Raw genomic sequence first — 21,998 nt, forward strand, 5'->3', positions numbered from 1 at the left:
CTAACATGAGTAAAGACTCACTTCCTCTTCAGGGACTGTCTCTGGGAAGGTTCAGCACCTGATTTCAGCCTCGTCCTATAAGACTTTAAGGATGCAGCTAGCTTCCCAAATAGGGTATAGAATCGGCAACCCCCAGTCATGCTCTCCAGAACCAAGATGCATCCTGACAGCAGCTAGCAAAAATAACAGGCTCCTAGCTGGTATCAGCTCTGAGCATCTGCAATGGAATCCCCTATGGGCAAAACACAAGCGTCAATTTAAAAAAAAAAAAAAAACAACCACTCGGACATTCTATTGGAATCAGAAAGTCATGAAGCTGCAAGTTTACAGCTGGTTCCTGCGTCTCCCTGCGCTGAGGCCAAGCCAAGCTTGTCTTCTTTCAGGGACTGAGTTTGGCTCTCCACGTCTTCCTTGTGTCAGTTATGGCTGCCCTAGAGGCTCAATGTTGGGGGAAATGCCCTGGGCCTTCAACACCTAGAAGGAAAATACAGTCCTAGGAACTGAAAAGTTCTTGGCGCCCAGCAACTTTTCCCAGCTTCCTTATCATCTGTCTCTTCCACCATGGTTATTATAGGCCTCAACCTACCTCAGGTCACCTTAAAGCACAAGTATTACTATGAAATCACAGAAACATTTATTAGGCAAAGACACCAAATGTGAAGCCATGATTTCTTGACGTATCGTCTACTTAGGTCTACATACATCGGAAAGTTCTATTTCCCACTCTTTAACACTTTCCTGAACAATTCTGTATTTTTCGATTAACACCACATCAAAACAGCAGTTCTGACATCTCGAGGGACTCAAATTAGGTTCCTTTTAAATGTTCTTTGAGTTTGGGGAGCAAAAAGCAGTCTGAAGGGAAAAGAACAGGGCTGTAGGGCAGATGGGCTAAAGTTTTCCAGTGAAATTCTCATAGGCTAGCTCTAGCTACCCTCAAAGGATCATTATGATGGGGAAAAAATTTTCAACCCAAATTTCCTACAACTTTTCCCAACAATGAATTTGACGTCTTCTTAAAACTTCTTCATAATATGCCCCTGTGATTGCCTTGTGTCCTTCCAGAAAATCTATTATGGCTACCTCTTTGAGATCCCGAAAAACAGTCTAACAGACCTCTTGACCTGATCCCCCTGCCTTGAAATAACTGGCTCAGCAGTTTCCCTTCAGAAGCCATTGTTTTCTTAGGCCTTTTAATGAAGGTCCCCTAATGAGATGCAGCCATGCACACTACTGAGGATGTGTCTGTCTGCAGCCCTCCACTGATCACAGAGACATGCTTCAATACACGTTGCTTGGAATAAAGCCGTGCATACTAGAACTGTAGTCAGAACACTTTGTGACTTGCCCTCGTATGTATATATATGTGTGTACATCTAATTGTGTACGTGTGTGTTGTTAAGTGTGCTTGTATGCGTGCGTGTGAGAGTGACTGCCTCTGAATGATGCTTGAGCTGGCCATAGTCACTTCCCCAAAGTCCACAAGAGAAACATAAAGTCACCCTGGTTGAGGAAGAATTCCACTGGCTGGTTGGCATACCAAAGACAAAAGATCTTACAACCCTACTCCTACACTTTCTTGCACATTGTTTCTAAAGAGTAGTTGTCTGTGACCTCCGTTGCTCAGACAACAAAACAATCCCCTCGCCACCAAAGAAGCAAGAGTCTCTGCGGGCCAAGTACCGTGTGCTGGCGTCAGGTAGAGTCTTGGGCTGTGTGACGTTAGATGCATCACCCATTCGCTCTGTGACTCTAACTCCTTCTCAGTAAGATGACAGAACACCTCACTACAGGAACCCGACCAATTTTGAGGTATCCCATAGAACAGATTGTAAGCACATCTGCAAACAGGACACGACTCAGAAAGTTCTTTGCAAGAGTAACCACAAAACAGGGGCCAGAGAGATGTAGGTAGCTCTGAAATAGCTACACGTTTCATGTGCTTTCCAAAAGTTCCAAATAAGAGGTCTGATGCAGTCATTTCATTAGAAAATAAAGTGTTTATTAAGAAACTATACACCGAACACTCCTATACGTCTCTGTGGAAACACAGCGCCCCAATGTCATAGCACAAGGTGAGGAAAATGGCAGAATAAAAGATGCTGGGATGGATGGAGCCTGGGTGGCTGGAAATGAGGTAATGATTTACAATAATTAACAAACACCATCCTCAAGCTTACTCCTTAAAGCCGGACTCTGGAGTTGGCCCTGGACCCAGAGGGGTGGTAATCTGACATGAAGCCATGGTGAACAGAATGAGGGGGAGCTGGAAGGGGCTACATAAACCTGTCACTGGAGGCCCTAGATAAAACCTGACTCACCAGGTAACAGTCAGGTGTCTGGGAGCCCCTACCTCCCCCCTCAGGTATTGAGCAAGAACTTGGAAAGCCTTGTGCCTACAAACCCCAAGCTTGTGCCTACAAACCCCAAGGAGGCATCTGCAGAATCAGGCTAAGGACCTGTCATGAAGAATCGTCATCCAACAGGACCCAGAAAGCCAAACCTCACACAGGACTCTGAATTCCCAGGAACAGTTTCCAGAAGCAAACCATCCATGATCTATTGCTGTGTGACACCACCTCACGATTTAGTGGGTTAAAACAGCCACCACTTTCCCCCGGCAGCACCTCAGTGGGAGGCTCCTGGTCTACACTCCCCACTTTCAAACGTTCAGTCTATGCTTACTTCCGACAATGGAGGTGCTATGAGTAGGGGGAGCTGGGCCAAGCCAGCCATCCACTCAGCCAACTTGTCAGCAAATCTGGGGCATTCTCTACAACTGTGCCTTTCCTATCGAAACAGGGTAAAGTCATCTCCTTTCCTCTCCCCAGAGTGGAGCAAACTGAACATGGGGGGAACAAACCCCTCTTTGGGAGAGGGTGGCCATGGAGTAAGTCATGAGTCAATGCAAACAAAAGAGACACAAATATTGACCAGAGAACAGGATGGCACACGTCCACCGGCACCATGACAGAGGCTGGAGAAGGCCATGTTTGTTCCTTCTCTTCCCCTTCAGTTCATCTTGGTCTTGAAATGGTGATTCCATTGGGTTCTGAAAGTCTCAGATTCAAGAATAGGTGACAGTGGGGAAAGGGAGCCAATCCCGAGGCCATGGGCTATCAGGAAGGCCTTGGTACATGGTTCCCTTGGTCCCTTGTGGTCTTAGTAGGATGGCAAATTCACTGGAAAGACATCCTGCAACCAAAGCTTGTCAGAACTGCAGATCTAGGGACCAAGGAGGAGCCCTAGAGAACGTCCCCTTCCAAAGGGTTTTCTAGTATCGCACTCACTGTGAGCCGCTCCAGAGAGAGGAGGAAGTAGGGAGCAATCGAGTCCCCCCAAACAGTAGGATTTTCCTCCACCAAAACAAAACAAAACAAAATATATAAAATGATTGGTTTCCATTCTTTCCTCTGAGACCTAATCTGATGCCAATACTTGAGCCTGGCTCCCCCTCCTCTTACCGCACCTTCTCCACCTTCGCTTAGGTGCTCCCTGTGACTCTTCCCCAGCTGCAGGCTGCATGGCGACGAGGTCACTAAGAGGACAGCATGGTCTCCTAGGGAAAGCTGGGAAGACCCCAGGGATCCAAGCGGGGAAAGTGAGGCTGGAGTATGGCTGGGCTTCATCAGGCTTTCTTGTGGTGCTTGGGTTGTTTTTGGAAAGCTAGAGAATGGCTAGTGGGTTTACAAGATGGCTCCTGGTGCACAGGTTTTGAATTCTCTTTATTGGCTCTAGAGATGGTAGCAGGAGCTGCCTCCTCGTAGGTCGAAAACAAAGGAGCACAGTGATGACTGGGAGGAAGGGAGAGCCCTGCGGGTGGTGGAAAGAACACCTTCTTGTTGTGGTAAAGAGTGTGAGGGTACCGGAGACTCATGCAGTTTCTACTTAGCATCCCTGGATCCAAAGAGAACAATGCCTAGAGCTTCCAACCTCTCAGAGGGCCCAGCCTACCAAGGTGACTTCAAAACAGGGAGGCTTAAAAGGAGGTTTTAAAAGCCATGCCGTCCTTTGCTGAAATAAACATTGACATCCTCAACATAGATACCATGGTTAAGAGGCTTGGAATGTCCGGGAAGGCTTATTGGATTCAACATAATTTCTCTGAAACCTATAAAAAAACAAAAACAAAAAAACAGAAGAACAGAAAAAAGCAAAATAAAGTAAAAACCAAAACCCCTCCCCCAAAGAAGATCAAAACTAGGCGGGGAACAGAGAAGGGGCTGGAAAGGGGAAGAACTGTAGATAGGGATACAGATCTATTGGAAATAGCCAAATGAATTGTCAGCGACAGGGAAGGAGAGAGGGAGGTGATTAACTTAAAACCAAGCATGGTCAGAGAAACTGGAAACACTCCATTTTTGCTGCTGCCTCCACTGAGCCGAGGAAGGGATACGGGTCAGGATGGAAGAGGACAATCTACCTCATCTTTGAGGGTCTTGGTCTAGCACCATCTTTCTGAGGGGAAGGAGCCCCTGAAGATGAGCTGATGACCAAGTGGGAGAAGGGAGGTGCATACTAGGACCACTAGAAGGCTAAGGGGCTTTCTGAAAACTTACATTCTTTAGGGATATCTAAGGGTTGTTTTTAATTCTAGAAGTTGCCATTCCATAGACTACTTTGGACCATCCCAGAGGTGGAGGCACTAAACTTCTAAGCCTATGAGCTCTTTTTCATTGACCTGTCCTAGTCACCTTATTCACCAGATGAGTGGAAAGTTCAGGAAGCGATGGCCAATCTCTCAGCACTTCCCAGCATTCCAAGTGTTTGATGGAATGGAAATATTCTGGAGGCGTAAGAGAGGTTGCCACTAGGTCATGGGCAGCCAGGAGCAAGGAGGATGTCCACGACAGTTCACCTCCTCTTTCCTGGCCACAGAGTCCTAGACAGAATTAGGATGTCCAGAGACTTAGGAGTTTCTGATCCAATCCCCTGAAGGAAATTGCTATTTCCACTGTCGATGTTTTTAACTCTTGCTATTTTAACCCCAGGTGTGTATGTGTGTGCCATGAGGTATAAACAGAAGCTATATACAGGAAGTCCCTGGGTTGCAAATTTCCATCATAAGAACTACTCCCACTTGCCCTTTAGTGTTCTGTAAATTTGTCCTGGAGTCCTGGTGTGAGGCTGGGCTGCTCAGATTCACCAGCCTCTCCTCAGAAGCCCAATACAGGATCCCTATGAGTTGGAATCAACTTGAAGGCACTTAAAAACAACAACAAATGTGTCCTCACTTTGAAAGAATTGAATTAACTCCAAATCACAACAAATTCTTTATCACGATCCCCTTCACTTGCTGCATACGCAGTTTTTCAATCATTGAAAAGGTTTTGAGCCTTTTCTTGTACTAAAGGAAGCAGTTAGGAGCACTTGTTCCGACTCATCTACAAATTCTTAAAGAAACAGTCAGAACTGATCTTGTTTGTAATCCAGGAACTGTTGATACAGGCATGTGGAGGGAACAGTGGGCAGCTGGATGTTGAGGAGGTGAAGGGCAGAGATTTGAGACAAGAGTATCTGCACTGAGAATGGCCCATCTCCTCCATGGGATCATCAAACCAGAGATGAGGCATCCTGGGTGTTGAGGTTCCTCCCTCTGCAGGGGTGGGGTCAGATTGGTGATATAGAGGGGACATTCCTCTTCTCTGGCACCATGTTTGGAGGGAAGCTTGGTTTCAAATTGATAAACTTCCAAGAGCACTTCCCTGTGCTAACCTACTAACCTGGGATAATGGCTCTCTCATAACTGAGGGTGGAGGGTAGGAGGCCATCAGCCTGCAGAGAAGTTAATGACAGGGATGGTCCTTACCACAGTCTTGCTTCTCCCAGACCCATCACACCTAAGCTTTAAGAAGCTCCCTCTCCCAGAAGAGACTCCTTTAAGCCTCAGGGATTTTAGTAACAATCCTACACTGGCTCATATGGAGATCTGATGGGATCTTCTGATTGTTAGAATGAAAACTGGTGGGGGAGGGGTCAGTACTGCATATAAAGATGTCAAAGGAGAAAATTCACCATGTGACCTTGGGTAAGACACCTCCCCACTCTGGACCTCGGGTTCCTCATATATATAGTGAGTTGATGGGACTACATGATCTCTATTGTCCTTCAAGTTTAATATTCCATGATTGTCTATGTTTGAAAAGACCCCTGGCAGAAGAGGCAGACATGGGGGAATTAATGGTCAGTATTGAGTCCCAAGTGCAAAAACATGGTGGCGGTATTTTTCTTAAGTGCACAATGCCCGGCATAGAAATGCAGGTGTTCCCAGCTCCTATACCCCATTGCTTTACCTCCCAATTTATTTAATGAATACCATCTCTATTCACTAGGCTCTACGTTTTGACAGTGGTAGTCAAGAACTGATGCAAGCCGGAAGCAGGGAAGCAAGACTTGCTATCATCAAGAACTCTGCCCCTGCTTTTCCCAAACATGCCTATTCCTCACGCCTTGACAATGTACCCATTCCTACCACTCTAGGTGCCATTCCAGGTCTAGAAAGGGTAATTTGCATGGCTTGGGAGATGACCCTGTTGGACCCAAGACTCTTTCTGGCTCCTTAGCTTCCACAGAAGAAAATCAGCTAATTTTCAAGAACACAAAATGAGAACTTGAGAGGGGGCACCTTCCAATTGTTCTCACCTTAGTTAGGGTATACATAGTTGGAACAACAAACACTGTTGATTCACTGGCAACCGACTCCCCAAAACTGAAAAGAGAGACCAGCATAGCGTCTGAAGTAAAGTCTGCTCTGGAAGTTGGGCAGTGAGTGTCCACAGGCCCTAGAAGGCTCCACGTTGGATCCATTAAAGGCAGAAGCCAAGCCCACCGTAGTCTCTGCCAAGGTCCCTGAAGTTGTCTCTGTGAACATGAGCCTTTTCCCATAAGAGCTGGGATCTGAGGTTTGTTTTCTCTGGAACTCATTCCCCGGGTGGAGTCTTTCCAAGACTACAGACGCTGAGGGCTGACAGTGTGAGGAGGCACGGCTCCAAGCTCGTCTCTCCTCCTTTCTGCCACAGAAAATTCACTGAGAGAAGGGCAGGGGACCTCAGGGCCACAAAGGACATTGAGAAGCGGGCAAAGGGTGGCAGCAAGGCTCAAGGGAAGCAAATATACCTCAAAAGAAGACCTTGCTCACTTGTAGCCCACTGAACCCTATGGTTAACTTTTCTTCCACCCCGTAACAACTCCCCTAGTAGTCGTTCACCACAAAGTAGGTCCTCTGTAATTCAGAACAGAGCCTGGTCTTCAGGGATTGTTGAGGTAGATGTTTCCTAAGAAGCAAGCCAGAGACTCTAGGATCCCATTAGGAAGGGAGGAGGGTAGTGAAGGAAAAGACAACGAGAGAGGGGGCGTTGAACACCCACAGGACTGGAAAAGTGGCTTTGGAGCCAATCTCCTTGAACCAAGAGCAGAGTAAATCCTCAAGGGTAAGCCTTTAAATATTTACTGCAGCAAGACAGAGACCAGACTCCTATGGCCTTGGAACACAAAAAGAGGTCTGGACTCCCAAACCTATCTGTTTCTCCAACAATCTTGCAAACTCTAAGCATCCCTCCCTTGCTGGGGTTTCATGGCAACCCCACTTCCACATGCTGGCCCTGGTATTCCAGAGCCATCAACTTTCTAGCACCTTCCAGGGAGAAGGACTTCCCTGCATATTCTGTCTGTGTAAGCCTTCAGCTCACTGGAACCTCAAAGGTGTCACTTCCTAGCCCCGCCTCTTCCTTTTGCTACCTGTCATGGTAATGGTATCACCTACCTCTAGAAAGTTAACAACAACAACAACAACAACCTCTAGAAAGTAGTTCAGGTTACAGTACCACACACAACAGTATTGGATTATTTTCTAACATTTCATCCTCACTGGTCCTAGTCTGTCATCTTCAAGTTGCTATGTCAAAATAACACTTAATGCTATCTGAGAGCAGCACTTTCTACTCAAGATGACTGGAAACCTGAGGGAGCTTCAGGAAGTTTCTGGGCAAAGTGGAGTGAAAAGATACTGGAATTTTTCCACATACTTTTGGAAGTCCCCTTGTACACATGGTGCTGAGATCACCGTGGTTTATGAATAGGGAACCTGAGGTACATAGCAATTCAGAGCTTGGTCCAGAGAAAGAATGAGAGCAGGAGGGGGTGATGGGATAGTAGGCATCGGGTGGGAGGAACCTGCTTTCTGGTCCACCTCTTAGGGTGGCATAGCCTCCTCTCCATTTCCCCCAAGGGACGAGAAGAAGAGGTGAAATGTGTTTGAACCATGCTGTGGACAAGTACAGGAGTCCCAAGCAGTGTCCAGCTACAACCATCCTGCCATCAAATATATTCCAAGTCACCCCAGAATCCAAAGATATATGTTGTTGTTGTTGTTAAGTGCCATCGAGTCGGGTCCGACCCATAGCGACCCTGTACAGGGTTTCTGAGGCTGTAAATCTTTATAGGAGCAGAAAGCCTCCTCTTTCTCCCGTGGAACAGCTGGTCGTTTCGAACTGCTGACCTTGCAGTTCACAGCCCGATTCATAACCACTATGCTACCAGATAGATAGATAGATATGTTAGTGATAGTGACCATACCAACCACAGCATTACAATGACTGAGTTTCTAGACTGCAGGCCTGCCTCCCAAGGTAACTCTGGGAGGATTTGAACTGCCAAGCTTTGGGTTAGCAGTTGAGCATGTAACCATTCGCACCAGCCAGGAACTCCTTGACACCCTAAGAAGGTTGAGAGTATTAACTCCATTTTACATGTGGGAAACTGAGGATCACTAATATGAAGTGGGCAGTGAGGACCAATTTCTCACAGCTGCTTTGTGGGGGAGTCTGAATTTGAATTCAGTTCTTGGTGATGTTGAGGTCCCTGTGATTGACTACTCTGAAACCTGGCTTCCACCATGTGAAAACCCAGTGTCTATGGAAAGAGGCGGGTGAAGGCGGCAGTGGTGGGGGTGCCCACCGGGGAAGCAGGGCTGTAAGTATAATCATTTCTGCAAACGCCAGTTGAGGAGCTGGAGGGGTCTCCATCACTAACAGCTTCCCTACCTTGGTAGACAGGTGCCCGCCTGCCCTGCCTCTCCTTCCTTGCAGCAAGGCCCCACTCTAAGCTCTCCTCAGGAGGCTTCATGGTCTGCCTTCTCGAGTCCTGGGACAACCGGCTCAGTCACAGTGCACTCTACATGCACTGGGATTTCCTAGGAAGGAAGCCCCAACTCTGCCTGGACATTCTCTTTCATTTTGATGTTACATTTGGGAGTTCATCTGGGGAAGAAAAGAAAAAAAAAAACAAATCTTCTGAGGTAGAAAGAGTCAGAACACAGCCACACTTATGACAAGGATGGAGAAGGTCTGAGAACACCCCTGGGAGGACAAGGCGTCAACCACAGGTTCTCTGGCCCACCACATTTCCCAAGGCCATGGGAGTGAAAGAGAGGACAGAAGTGTACACTATGGAAAAGGAAAGCTCCCCACTTCATTTCCTGCCTGGGCAGCGTGAGAAGAAAGTCCCTAAGGATTCCTGGAATCTCCAGGGCTATGGTTGTGAACTACTTTGCTCTATACCTCAGTCTCCTACGGTGGCCCCTGCTCGGTTCAGTTTGGGTTCCTTCTTCTTCTGCAGTCCGACACAACAGAGGCTGGGGCATGGGCATGGTGGCTGAGTTTTGTTGTCATTACTGTTAGCTGCCATAGTGTCGGTTCTGACTGAAGGTAACCCCATGTTTACAGAGTGGACCTCTGACTTTTCTAAAGCGGACTGTCAGACCTGTCTCTCAGGCACCTCTGGGAGCGTTCAAGCCACCAACTTTTCTGTTGGTAATCACTATCCAGAAGCCCTGGCGTGGTGTTGGGGGTTAATGCACTGAACCCAACTCTACTCTGACACACACGGGGTCACAAGGTCAGTTTGAACAGCAAGGTCGGTGGTTCAAATTCACCAGCCACGCCTTGGAAACCCTTTACAGGATCGCTATGAGTTGGAACCTACTCAACAGCGCTTAGCAACAACAATCATTACACCCAGAGACTCCTGGCCACACACTAGCTTGTTTACAACTCTCACATCTTTTACTCTGTGATTCTGAGGTTGAAGACTTAACCCATAGGCAATATATGGCCCATGGATGTTTCTTTTTCAGCACAAATGGGTTTTTACCCCTTTGGGGGGGAAAAGGGGTGTTTTTCAATTTTTACTTAGTTGCTGACATTTAAGATGTAGGTGATTTCACATTTAAAATAGCCCATCCTTAGCTTCCTTCAAAAAAAATCAAGTGTTCTGGAAATGCTAGGCCAACAATTCTACATAGCAGTATTTAGTTAGAGCATATTAGTAGCCAATTGATTTAGACCGTGTGTATGGGACTTTCAGAATAAGATGGAGGAGGAAGAAAGATCTGAGGGTCTACTTCTGAAAATCAGCCAGTACAAAAAGCCTATGAGTCACAATGGCCCCATCCTCAGAAGACCACCTTGAGTCAGGGACCAACAATGTTCTCTAGTTTGCTATATTCCCCTCTCCACCATTACCTGTTGCCTTCAACCCAACCTCTTCACTGATTTATGGTACCTGCATAATTTGTCTTGTCATGTGAGCTTAAAATACTGCAATAAACAAATAGCCAGCACTAGACTTAGAGACTTAAGGTAAGGACCAGGGAACACCATCTCGGCAAGCTTCAGATTGCCCTTAGGATGACCAAACAATTGCTCTCTGGTCTTGGCTAACAATTATGAAGTAACTTGTATATCAGAGGGAAGCTACCTCAAACAGAGAAGACTGGCAGGAACTGAAGTCTGTGGGTAAAGCGGCCTGTGTGCAGCAATCAGGCATGAGAACTTACTGAAGAATCTCTCCCAACGTGGCCGCTGAGGGAGGGGCTGGCTCTCATCTCAGCAGCTGACTGGGATGTCCCCATTGCCTGACACTTAACAGTATATAAGGCACTTAACAAAAGGTGGTCGAATGTCAGGTGGCAGGCCATTTTAGTAAAGCTGTTCAATTTCTTGGGGCATGATTTGACCTCAGGCATTTCCATATGCTGGAGCCCTGGAGCAGCGCTATAGGATAAGCACTGGACTGCTAACCATAATGTCAGCTGCTCCACCCCACCAGCCACTCCCTGGAAACCCTATACAAGGTCCAGATGAATCGGAACAGACTCAATGGCACTAACCATTCTCATCTACCTATAATAAATATTTTACAAAAGGTTCTGTGTGATACTGAAGTGTCTATGTTACCTACTCTGTGGTCAAAAGTCCTGAACTGAGACCCCAACATGAGTGCACGGCTGGCACCTCTTCCTGCAAGGGCACGTTGATAGTGCAGGGAAGACAGGTGATGAGGAACGGATGGGTACCCTTGCCAGCTTGACCAGGCAGGTCTGGTTCTAGCTGTGCCCAGATGCTAGGAGGAAGGGAGCTGAGGCTGTAGGTCCCAGACATGCTAGGAGCTCACAGAAACACATTCCAGGGGGATCAAGGGAGACAGAGTCCACGCTCCTATGAGGCAACAGGGAGGGAGCAGAGATTCTCAGACTTACACAAAAGGAGTCCCTGACAGCCTGAGGCAGGCACAGCTCAAAGAGGGAGGTGGTGCAGATACAGAAAGCTCTCGGCTACTAACCAAAAGGTTGGCATTATGTTTGAATCCACCTCGGAAGAAAAGTTGGACAATCTTTCATGAAGGTCACAGTCAATGAAGAGTATGGTTCTATTCTGTCACATGGGGGGTGACAGCTCTATTCTGACATGCACGGAGTCATAACTCTAGTGTGACACACACACACAGGTCACAGTTTCACTCTGACACACACACAGGTCAGTTTCACCCTGACACACACACGGGTCACAGTTTTACTCTGACACACACACGGGTCACAGTTTCACTCTGACACACACACGGGTCACAGTTTTACTCTGACACACATGGGGTCATAGGTCTACTCTGACACACACACAGGATCACAGATTTACTCTTGACACACACACAGGTCACAGTTTCACTCTGACACACACACGGGTCACAGTTTTACTCTGACACACATGGGGTCATAGGTCTACTCTGACACACATGGGGTCATAGGTCTACTCTGACACACATGGGGTCACTATGTGTCAGAGTTAACTCCACAATACCTGGGGTTTTGCTTGCTTGTTTTTGTGACGCTTCACCTTTGACATCACCAAGACTACAAGAAGCCCATCATGGTTTAAAGGAGCACAGTGTGAATCCCAGATAAACAGAAATTCCTTCCACTCTAGGACATGGATGAAGTGGCCTCTTACAACGAAAACATACCCTAAACCATGGAGTAAAATCAGCAATATGGCAAAATTTCTCCTTTTCAAAATTAACTATGTAAAGGACTATGCAATATATAGCTCTCTCTTTCACTTGCTTAATTGTGAGGAGTGGTGAACGGATCAAAAACCTTTATAGTCACTCTTCCCCTTGCCCTTAAAAGTACCTGTCTTTATATTCACTGTGCTTTCCCCTTTCTTAATATTTTTATTCTTTTCAAATTTTTGAAATATCTGAAATCCAAGAAAAGCATAAACCCGAACCAAACCTACTGCCATGAATTCAGTACCAACTGGTTGGAGTGACCCAGGACAGAAAAGAGCTGCTCCTGGGTTTCTGAGGCTTTCATCTTTACCGGGACAGACGGCTTCTTCTTTCTTCCTTGGAGTGGCTGGTGGGTTCAGACAGCTGGCGGTGTGGTTAGCAGTCCAATGCATAATCCACTACACCACCAGGACTCCCATCCAGAAAAGCATGTTTTTGTTGTTGTTAGATACTGTTGAGTTGGTTTCATGCACAACAGAATGAAACACTGCCCGGTCCTGAAAACATCCTCACAATTGTTGTTATGTTTGATTCTACTGTTGCTAAAACTGTGTCAGTAATCCACCTTGTTGGAGGTCTTCCTCGTTTCCGTTAACCTTCCACTTTACCAACATGATGTCTTTTCCCAGGGACTGGTCCTTCCTGACAACATGTCCAAAGTCTAAGAGACGAAGTCTCAACATCCTCACTTCTAAGGAGCACTCTGGCTGCAACACAGATTTATTGTTTGTTTGGCAGTCCATTGTATTTTTTCAACACTCTTCACCAACGCCATAACTCAAATACATCAATTCTTCCCAGGTCTTCCACGTTTGCTGCCCAACTTTCACACGCAGATGAGACGATACCATGACTTGTGTCAGACACACCTTCGTCCTCAAAGTGACATCTTTGCTCTTGAACACTTTAAAGAGGTCTTTTGCAGCAGATTTGCCTAGTGCAAATACATCATTTGATTTCTTGACTGCTGCTTCCATGGCTGTTGACTGTGAATCCAGGCAGAATGAAATCCTTGACAGGTGTAAGAATGTGTGCTCTCCTGGTCGTCTTCTTACCTCCCTTTACCGTGATGCTATTTCTCGGGCTAGTTGTGAGGATTTCTGGTGTCTTTACACTGAGGTGTAATCCATACTGTAGGCTGTGGGTTTTGATCTTCATCAGTAAGTGTCTCAAGTCCTCTTCCGTTCGAGCAAGCAAGGTTGTGTCATCTGTATATTGCAGGTTGTTAATGACTCTCTCTCCAGTCTGAATGCCATGTTCTCCTTCATATGACCCAGTTTTTCAGATCATTTCTTCAGCAGATTAAGTAAGTACTCAATAAGACCCTGGTGCACACCTTTCCTGAATCTCAACCATTCAGCATCCCCATGCTCTTATCTAACGATCATCTCTTAGTCTATGGACACGTCCCTCGTGAAGTGTTCTGGGATACCCACTATTTGCAATGTTATCCATAGTCTGTTATGATCCACACAGTCCAATGTTTTTGCATAGTAAATAAAGCATAAGTAAACATCTTTCTGGTATTCTCTGCTTTCAGCCAAGAGCCATCTGATGTCAGCAATGATATTCCTCATTCCAAGTGGTCTTCTGAATCTGACTTAAATTTTTGGCAGCTCCTTGGTGATGTACTTACTGCTACAATTGTTTTTGAATTACTTTCAGTAAAGTTTTACTTGCATGTGATATTAATGATATTGTTGGATGATTTCCCCACTCCAATGGGTCACTAGTCTTTGGAATGGGTACAAACATGGATCTCTTCCAATTGATTGGCCAGGTAGCTGTCTTCCAAATTTCACGGCAGAGATGAGTGAGTGCCTCCAATGCTGTAGCTGTTTGATGAAAACCTCAATTTGTGTTCCATCAATTTCAGAAGCCTGTTGTCACCAATGTCTTCACTGCACTTGGACCGCTTCCTTCAGTATCATCGGGTTGTAGATCATACGCTACCTCTTGAAATGGCTGAACACCAACCAGATCTTTTTGGTATAGTGACTCTGTGTATGGTCCCCAACATTGGCAACATGCAATATTTTGTCTTATAAAGCTTTTGAGAGAAATGATACATTTCATTGATGACTGAGAACCCACACACACCCCACCCAGAACCCGCTGCTCTCCTTTGCCTCTTCATAGGAGATCAGGCCCTAAAACAGAGGATTGTCATTTGAGGCGGCTTTCAGCAATTTTTACATATCCAAGTTATAGAATGGTTCAAAGTAAATTACAGTACTATTTTGTGTAATTTTGGACTTTAAATAACAAGGAACAGGTTTTAGATTAATCTACAGTGATTCACGCAGCTCTTGTTCATTCATGTGAACTGCTGTCCTCAACTATGTGAGTATACTACAAATTATTTTTGCGCTCTGACACTTATTTCCAGTGTTGTATTATTCCCAAAGATGGAGTAAATCTTATTACATAAGTGTCTTCATGCAGTCCTGGTGTGGTGCTGTAGGATAATGCACTGGACCACAAGGTTGGTTTGAACTGAAACAAGCTCACCAGCCGCTCCTCAGAAACCCTATACAGGGTCGCTATGCGTCGGTACCAACTCGATGGCACTTAGCAACCACAACAACAACAAGTCTCTTTCTGCACACATGAGAGAGTTTCTCAAGAGCAGGGGTAGACTCACTTTTCCTGTCAAGGGCAAGATAGTAAATATTTTAGGCTTTGCAAACTATAAGTTCTCTGTTTCAACTTCAGTTATGTCACGGTAGTCTGAAATGAGTCTTCTGTTGTTGTTGTTGTTGTTAAGTCTGGTAAACTCGGTTCTGACTCATTGCTGTTGTTGTTAAGTTCCATCGAATCAGTTCCGACTCATACAGACCCTGTGTAGTGTTTCCAAGGAGCGGCTGGTGGGTTTGAACTGTCTACCTGTAGTTCACAGTCCAGTGCTGACCTTATAGCACCAAACCAGCAGCCCACAGTCCTAGGTAATACATAAACAATACCTATGTTCCAATAAAACTTTATTTACAAAAACACAGAGTGTGGGCCTGGGAAACAGCCACAGAAATAGCAGTAGCTGCGAGTTTGATACAAATGGAGACTCTTAGACTCCATGGGATTCCTTTGCACAAAAATGTTTGAGAGTCACAATGTTACAGGATATTATGATCAACTGTTGTTGTTGTGAAGTGCCAATGAGTTGGTCCAAACAGGGTTTCCAAGGAGCAGCTGGTGAGCTTGAACCGGCAACCTTGTGGTTCAAACCGACTTTGCAGTCCAGCGCATTAGCCCACAGCACTACATCAGGACACCATTACTATAATTTAGTGTCTATAAATCCTTAACTTTATTGTTAAATGTTTCTTCAAAGTGATGGTTGTTCTTAGCTACTGTCTACGTGGCCCTGGACTCATGAAAACCACATTGTGGTACATAGTGAATTATCTATTGTCTCTTCCAGCCATTGTCTGTAACTCCCACAAAACACCATTTCTTCCCTGCTGGGTCCGAGTAAGAGACAGTGGGAGAAGATACTGATGTGATGACATGTTCCAGGCATGGATGTTAACAGAGTTCATTGTAATTATAAAAACCCGAAACCCTAGCATGAGTAAAATGAACCATTTCTGAAGCAAGAGGGTGGGAACTGTAATATCATTAAAGAAGGAGAATCAGGAGTGGGCTATGTCCTTTGGACCTCAAGATCCCTGCACACCGAACCTCCCTGACCCAGAGACAGGAAGCTGTGACACCAGAGAAGTGGCAGAGGAGCAGCAACAGAACCTGGATCCAGAGCAAGAGACAGAGCAGGGGTTCCCAGCCCAGGAAGCAAAGAGCTTAGCGACTTTGTGCAAGAAGCTTGCTGGTAGAATGGAGGGCCTGTAGACACTGAAGTGGGGAGGGAGTTACTGTTGCTGATGCATGGAATTGGAGTGAGTGTCATCGGGTTGAGGCTGACGGTGGCCTGCTGTGTCTTATGGATTTATCAGCAGACGGCTAAATCAACTGTGTCCTGAGCATTCTTAAAGCTGAACTTCCCTAATAAGGAGCTCTGGTAGCATAGTGGTTACGAATCGGGCTGTGAACTGCAAGGTCAGCAGTTTGAAACTACCAGCTGTTCCGTGGGAGAAAGATGAGGCTTTCTGCTCCCGTAAAGATTTACAGCCTCGGAAACCCTGTACACGGTCGCTATGAGCCGGAACCGACTCCACTACACATCACCAACCAACCAATAAACCTCCCAGTCCTTGTGACCACTGCAATGGATTCTCAAACCCACCCGCAAAGCAGAGAGCGTTGTGGGAGATATGGTTGTCACATTTTTTGCACCCATGCACAATGAAATGAAACACTGTCTGATCCGGCATTCTCGCCATATTCGGTTAGCTGATTTTCAGAAGTGGATCAGCAGGTCTTTCTCTTCTTAGTCCAGCTTCGTCTGGATTTCATACACAGCACAAAGACTTAGCTGAAACCTGTTCAGTATGAGAAGAACACACCAGCCTCCAAGAACAGTATGGAGAGGATGGCACTAGGGGGCAACTGTTACGAATCACATCTGGGTCTCCTCCATGGAAGGCAGGAATCCACCCTTGTTCCCAAGTGATGGTACCATCTAGTTCTTCTATAATTACTACATGGATTAACTTCTACTCCACATGCCAATATTTGACATCATCAAATACTTTTCTTCTAGTTTTAAGGTACATTTCTGTGATTACTCTTGAGGCTGTGAATTTTCTCCTCTTTACTGGCTGCTGGAGTTTTCTATGAACGATCTGTTCAGATCCTTGAACATTTAAAAAAAATAATAATAGATTGCTGGTCCTTTCCTATTTGTGGGAGTCTGTGATTTATTCCATTAAGCAAATTCTTCCTTGGGTACATGCATTAGAATTATGCCTTTCCTGTCACTGGATGGCCTTTTAATTTTGTATATGGATTCTTATAAAGGTTTATTTTTAAATTAATGTAGTTAAAAGTATTAATCTTTCCACTGATGTTATTTATTGACCATATCTTAAGGAATCCTACTCTCCTCAATGTCAAATGGTAATCTCATTTTGTTTCAAAGTATTATATTTAATTTTTTTTCCTTACAGAAGAATCCCAGATAATTTAGGTAGAGACTCCACACCTCAAGGAGGGAGAGCTTAACTCTGCCCACCTCCCCCAAAATGTATACTGGTCTTATTGGCTAGTTTCCAAAAAGCAGTATGTAAAAAAGGGAGAAATGTAACTTTCCAGTTAGAGAAAAAGCTCAGGAGTGGTGAACGTGGTTACAGGCTACACTCCTAAGTCAAAGATTGGTGGTTCAAACCCATCTAGAGGCACCTTGGAAATGAGGCCTGTTCATCTGCCTCCAAACCTATGGAGTGTGGTTCCACTCTGCAGACAACGGGGCCACCAAGAGTCAGGACTGAATTCAAGACAACTAACAAGGACAACAGCACAGTGAAGACACCGGAAAACATGATCTGGGCCAGGTGGTCTGGGTTAACACCATCGATGGTAAGTTACACGGTAAGCTGATCATCTTGGTAAATGAAATGGAAACAGTACGTCCATGCTACAGTCTTTCTCCCAATAAAACTTAGCCCAGTTTTCACGTGGACACACATTCTTTGCAAAACATGCCCAGTGGTCTCAAAACTGTCAAGGTCTTCAAAGATAAGAGAAGTCTAAGAACTTGTTCACAGACTACAGGAAGCTATAGAAACAGCATGACTTTACTATCTATCAACTCAAAAAGGTTTGAGTTGATAGATAGTAAAGTGTCAATTTTGGTTCGTAGATATGACAAGTGTACCAGGTGATATAGGATGTTAAAAATAAAGGGCACTAGACATTGAGAATTGAACTGCGCCTCTCTAAAATATATGTCTACATAGGTGGACCATGGTTTTCCAGTTTGGTGGTTATAAATGATGCAAGGTGGCAGTTAGGTCACGATGCCCCATGATGTGATCTCATGTGATAAGCCAATCAGTTGTCAGACGATTAAGGGTGAGATGCAACACCCTAACCCCATCGCAGTCTGATCCCATGTAAGGCACGAGTTTCAGTGCACAGAGGCCTGAAACACCTTTTATATAACGAGAGATAAAAGGTGAGAGCCACAGGCAAAGTAGAAGTACCTACTACCACCAAAATGATGAGCGGTGAGTGGAGTCCTGCACTGTGAAGCTCCTAGGACCCAGGGAAGACTGATGCCAAGACACATGGAGACCTGCCTGGAATGTCAGGCCTACAGATGCTGATAGGAGAAAAAGACCTTTCCCCAGAGCCCATGAAGAGAGAGCGTTCCGCAAGAGCACAGGGGAGGAACCATTTTGGCTGCCAAAATTTATATCATTGTTCGTGGGCCATACAAAATTACCCACTTAAAAGTTAACCTGCTTTATTTGGTCAAACATTTAATTAACTCACCCCCTAGTGAGATGGCTAAGAGTTCTGGTGTGGCGCTGTAGGGTAATGCGCTGGACTACAAAGTTTGAACTGCAAGGTCGGTGGTTCAAGCTCATCAGCTGCTCCTCGGAAACGCTATACAGGGTGGTTATGGGTCAGAATCAACTCGATAGCATTTGACAACAATGTAATGGTTGGAACTGTGGTTGCACTGGCAGTGCCAGACCAAATGATTTTGAGAGTCTTGCTGTGGGTTAATGCGCCAGACTGCAAAGTGGTTTGAACTGCAAGGTTCGTGGTTCAAGCTCACCAGCCACTCCTAGGAAACCCTATCCAGGGTCACTCTGGATTGGAACCAACTCGATGGCACTTAACAACAACAAAACTGTGATTACGAATTGGTTATGAATTGGGCTGCTAACTCAAGGTTAGCAGTTTGAAACTACCTGCTGTTCTGCAGAAGAAAGATGAGGCTTTCTGCTCCCATAAAGATTTACAGCCTTGGTATCCCTGTAAAGGGTTGCTAAGGGTTGGAACTGGCTCCACGGCACATAATAACAACAACAAACTGTGAGAGATGAAATTGGTTTGTTTAAAATTCCCCACTTGTGGTATTTCTGTTATCACAGTACCAGAGAACTAAGACACCAGGTGAATGATGCATGAGAATTTTGCAACTTTACTATTAATCTAAAACTATTCTAAAATAAAAAGCTTATTTAAAACAAAAAGTTCAGCTTTTAACTTTTCACTTAGAATTTGTCACTTATTTGTGACCTGGTGTGGCACTTCGGGTTACTATGTTGTACTGATAGGTCAGTTCGAACCACAAGGTCGGCAGTTCAAGCCCACCAGCAGCTCCTCAGAAACTTTATGCAGGTTTTCTATGGGTTGGAACTGACTCAACGGCACTTGGCAACATTGTTAATTGCCATTGAGTCAGTTCTGACTCATAGCAACCCTGTATTGGGTTTCTGGGCAGTGGCTGGTGGGTTTGAACCACCAACCTTGCAGTTAGCTAGTGGTTAGCAGCCCAGTGCTTACCTTACAGAGCCACAGCAGATAACAAAATGATTTTATTTTCAATGTGTGGGTAACCAATTTTCCACACTATTTATATCCAGTAGTTTTTTTCACAGAAATTTGCAATGGCTTGTCAAACACACGAACACATACATCTATATGCCTGCGTATCTGTTTACTATCTACCCACACACATACATGTTTTATGGGTCTGTTTGTGTTTTGTTTTATTGAAGAAATTTATTTTTTGCTTATTTATCTGTCCTGTAAGTATACCATGCTATGTTAATTATTTTAGTTTTAAAGTAAGTCTTTCTAATGTATTCTAGGCAAGTCATCTCCATCTTTTTCTTCCTTAAAAAAAGATACTGGATATTTTTGATCTTTCATTATGATCCTTTCATTATAGGATAAGATAACAAATAAGTGCCTTGAAAAACCCTGTTGGTTTTTTTATTGGAATTGCGTTTAATTTATAGATTTGGGAGCAAGTCTCCATCTTTATTATACTGGATCTTATGCATAGATAGTACTTATTCTACATTTATTCCATTCTTTTTTATGCTCTTCATAATGTTTTATAATTTTTCCATAAGATCTTTCACATTCTTTGTTAGATTTATCATTTTTTACAGTATATTTTGCTTCATTTTATTTCCTTTTTGCTATTGTAAATGTGACTTGTTTTCAGATAGCTTTCCTAATGAGATTTAAAATATACATTGATTATTTTGTTTATTGACATTTTATGAGACATTTTTCTGAACTTTCAAATAAGTTCAAGTAATTTATACACATTCTTTGATGTTCTGTGTAGGGTTAGCCAATTATTCACAATGAGGACAGTTTTAGCCTTGTCTTTCCAATTCTTGTATGAATTTTCTTGTCTTATTGTATTGACTAGGCTAGCTAGAACATCACTAAACAAACGTCATGACAAGCATCCTTATCAGGTTTTTTTTTCATGCAATTTATAATTTTTTATTGTGAACTGGATGGGTTTTTTTTTTCCTTCTGTCCCCCCACCCTTTTTCATTTTCGGTATTTTGTGCTTACTCATCACTGGGTAGTCTTTTTTTGCTTTTGTTGACATCGTTTTCTCTACCTAGTCTCTTTGAACTTCAATTCTGAACCAAATCCTATACTGGTAGTTTAGGGACTGTACAAGCTATGTTACCTTGCTAGTTTCATGAGTTAATTAAGTTACTGCTCCCAGATTGCATCTTTATCCCCTACTTGCTCGTGCTCAGCTATTCCTATTAGGTGTGTTCCCAAACGGGAGTTCGTGTTGTTTATTTCAGGTTCTTCATGAATGTGGGAGCCTGAACCTTACTTAGCTAGACCTTACTTAGCTCATGGTTTTATGCAGCAAGCCAAGCTCCAACGCTCTGATACTGTTGTTGTTGTTAAGTGCCGTCAAATCGGTTACAACCCATAGCAACCCTGTATAGGGTTTCCAAGGAATGGCTGGTAAGCTTGAACCGCTGACTTTGCAGTTCAAATCGACTATGCCAGGACAGAATGGATCACAAATCGTAGTGCAACTCCCTTCAGAGCTAAATTCCTGCCCTTACTCTCTGTATCCGGACTTGAGGTTCAGCATGAGTGTGCGTGACTCTGCTGAACAACACCTTTTCACATTTTTCCCCCTCCTGCTCCATTTATTGGTCCACTGGGTCATTTATCTTGTTTTTAAGCTAGTATGTCTTTTTTTTTTTAATTCTGTCATTGCTATATATTTTGAGCCAAGGGGGTGCACCAAAGCATGAACATTCTGTACCATGTTGACTAGCAAACATTTTTCTTTCTTTTTATATTAGAGAAGAATGCATTTTCCTGGTTTCCAAAGCCAGCCACTTAACTAGTACTCTCAATCCTGTTGCGAGAGAAAAATGAGACTTTCTGCTCCCGTAAAGATTTACAGCCTTGGAAACTCTATACGGGGTCACTGTGAATCAGAACCGACTCTAGGGCACACCATCCACCTCCGCAATCCTACCTGCAACTTCCTCCCTCCTTTATCTCCTAACTCAGCAGCATCTCCCACCTCTCCCATCCTGTCCTTTCTCCTGCAGAAATCCACAAAGGCCACTTGTATCTTTTGAGGTGTGTGCACACCTAGGTAGCTGGTATGCATGTCGAGCGTACATACCCCAAATCGTGAATCCTCACAAAGCTTCTCATTTAGTAAGTGATTGAGCAGTGACCTTCACTTTACCACATCGTTCACTACCATCCCGATTCTTTAGTTCCTTTGGGTACTA

The 21,998-nt window shown here is 44.6% G+C and overlaps 1 protein-coding gene across 4 annotated transcripts in view; it reads right to left on the minus strand.

The window, feature by feature from the left end:
- NTRK3 (neurotrophic tyrosine kinase, receptor, type 3) overlaps positions 1–21,998 on the minus strand; it is a 613,206-nt gene that overhangs the window by 157,687 nt on the left and 433,521 nt on the right. Inside the window, exons 13-14 of one of the 4 annotated variants that reach the window (XM_006867121.1) lie at positions 6,016–6,150; positions 3,993–4,111 (exon numbers count right to left, since the gene is read on the minus strand). The exons of the other annotated variants lie outside the window; for them this stretch is intronic. Coding sequence (XP_006867183.1) covers positions 3,993–4,111; positions 6,016–6,150 — 254 coding nt within the window. Of the gene's footprint in view, positions 1–3,992; positions 4,112–6,015; positions 6,151–21,998 lie in introns of those variants that run through there. 4 annotated transcript variants of the gene reach the window in all.

This window comes from Chrysochloris asiatica, unplaced genomic scaffold, assembly GCF_000296735.1.
Source record: "Chrysochloris asiatica unplaced genomic scaffold, ChrAsi1.0 scaffold00101, whole genome shotgun sequence".
Classification (NCBI taxonomy): Eukaryota; Metazoa; Chordata; class Mammalia; order Afrosoricida; family Chrysochloridae; genus Chrysochloris; species Chrysochloris asiatica.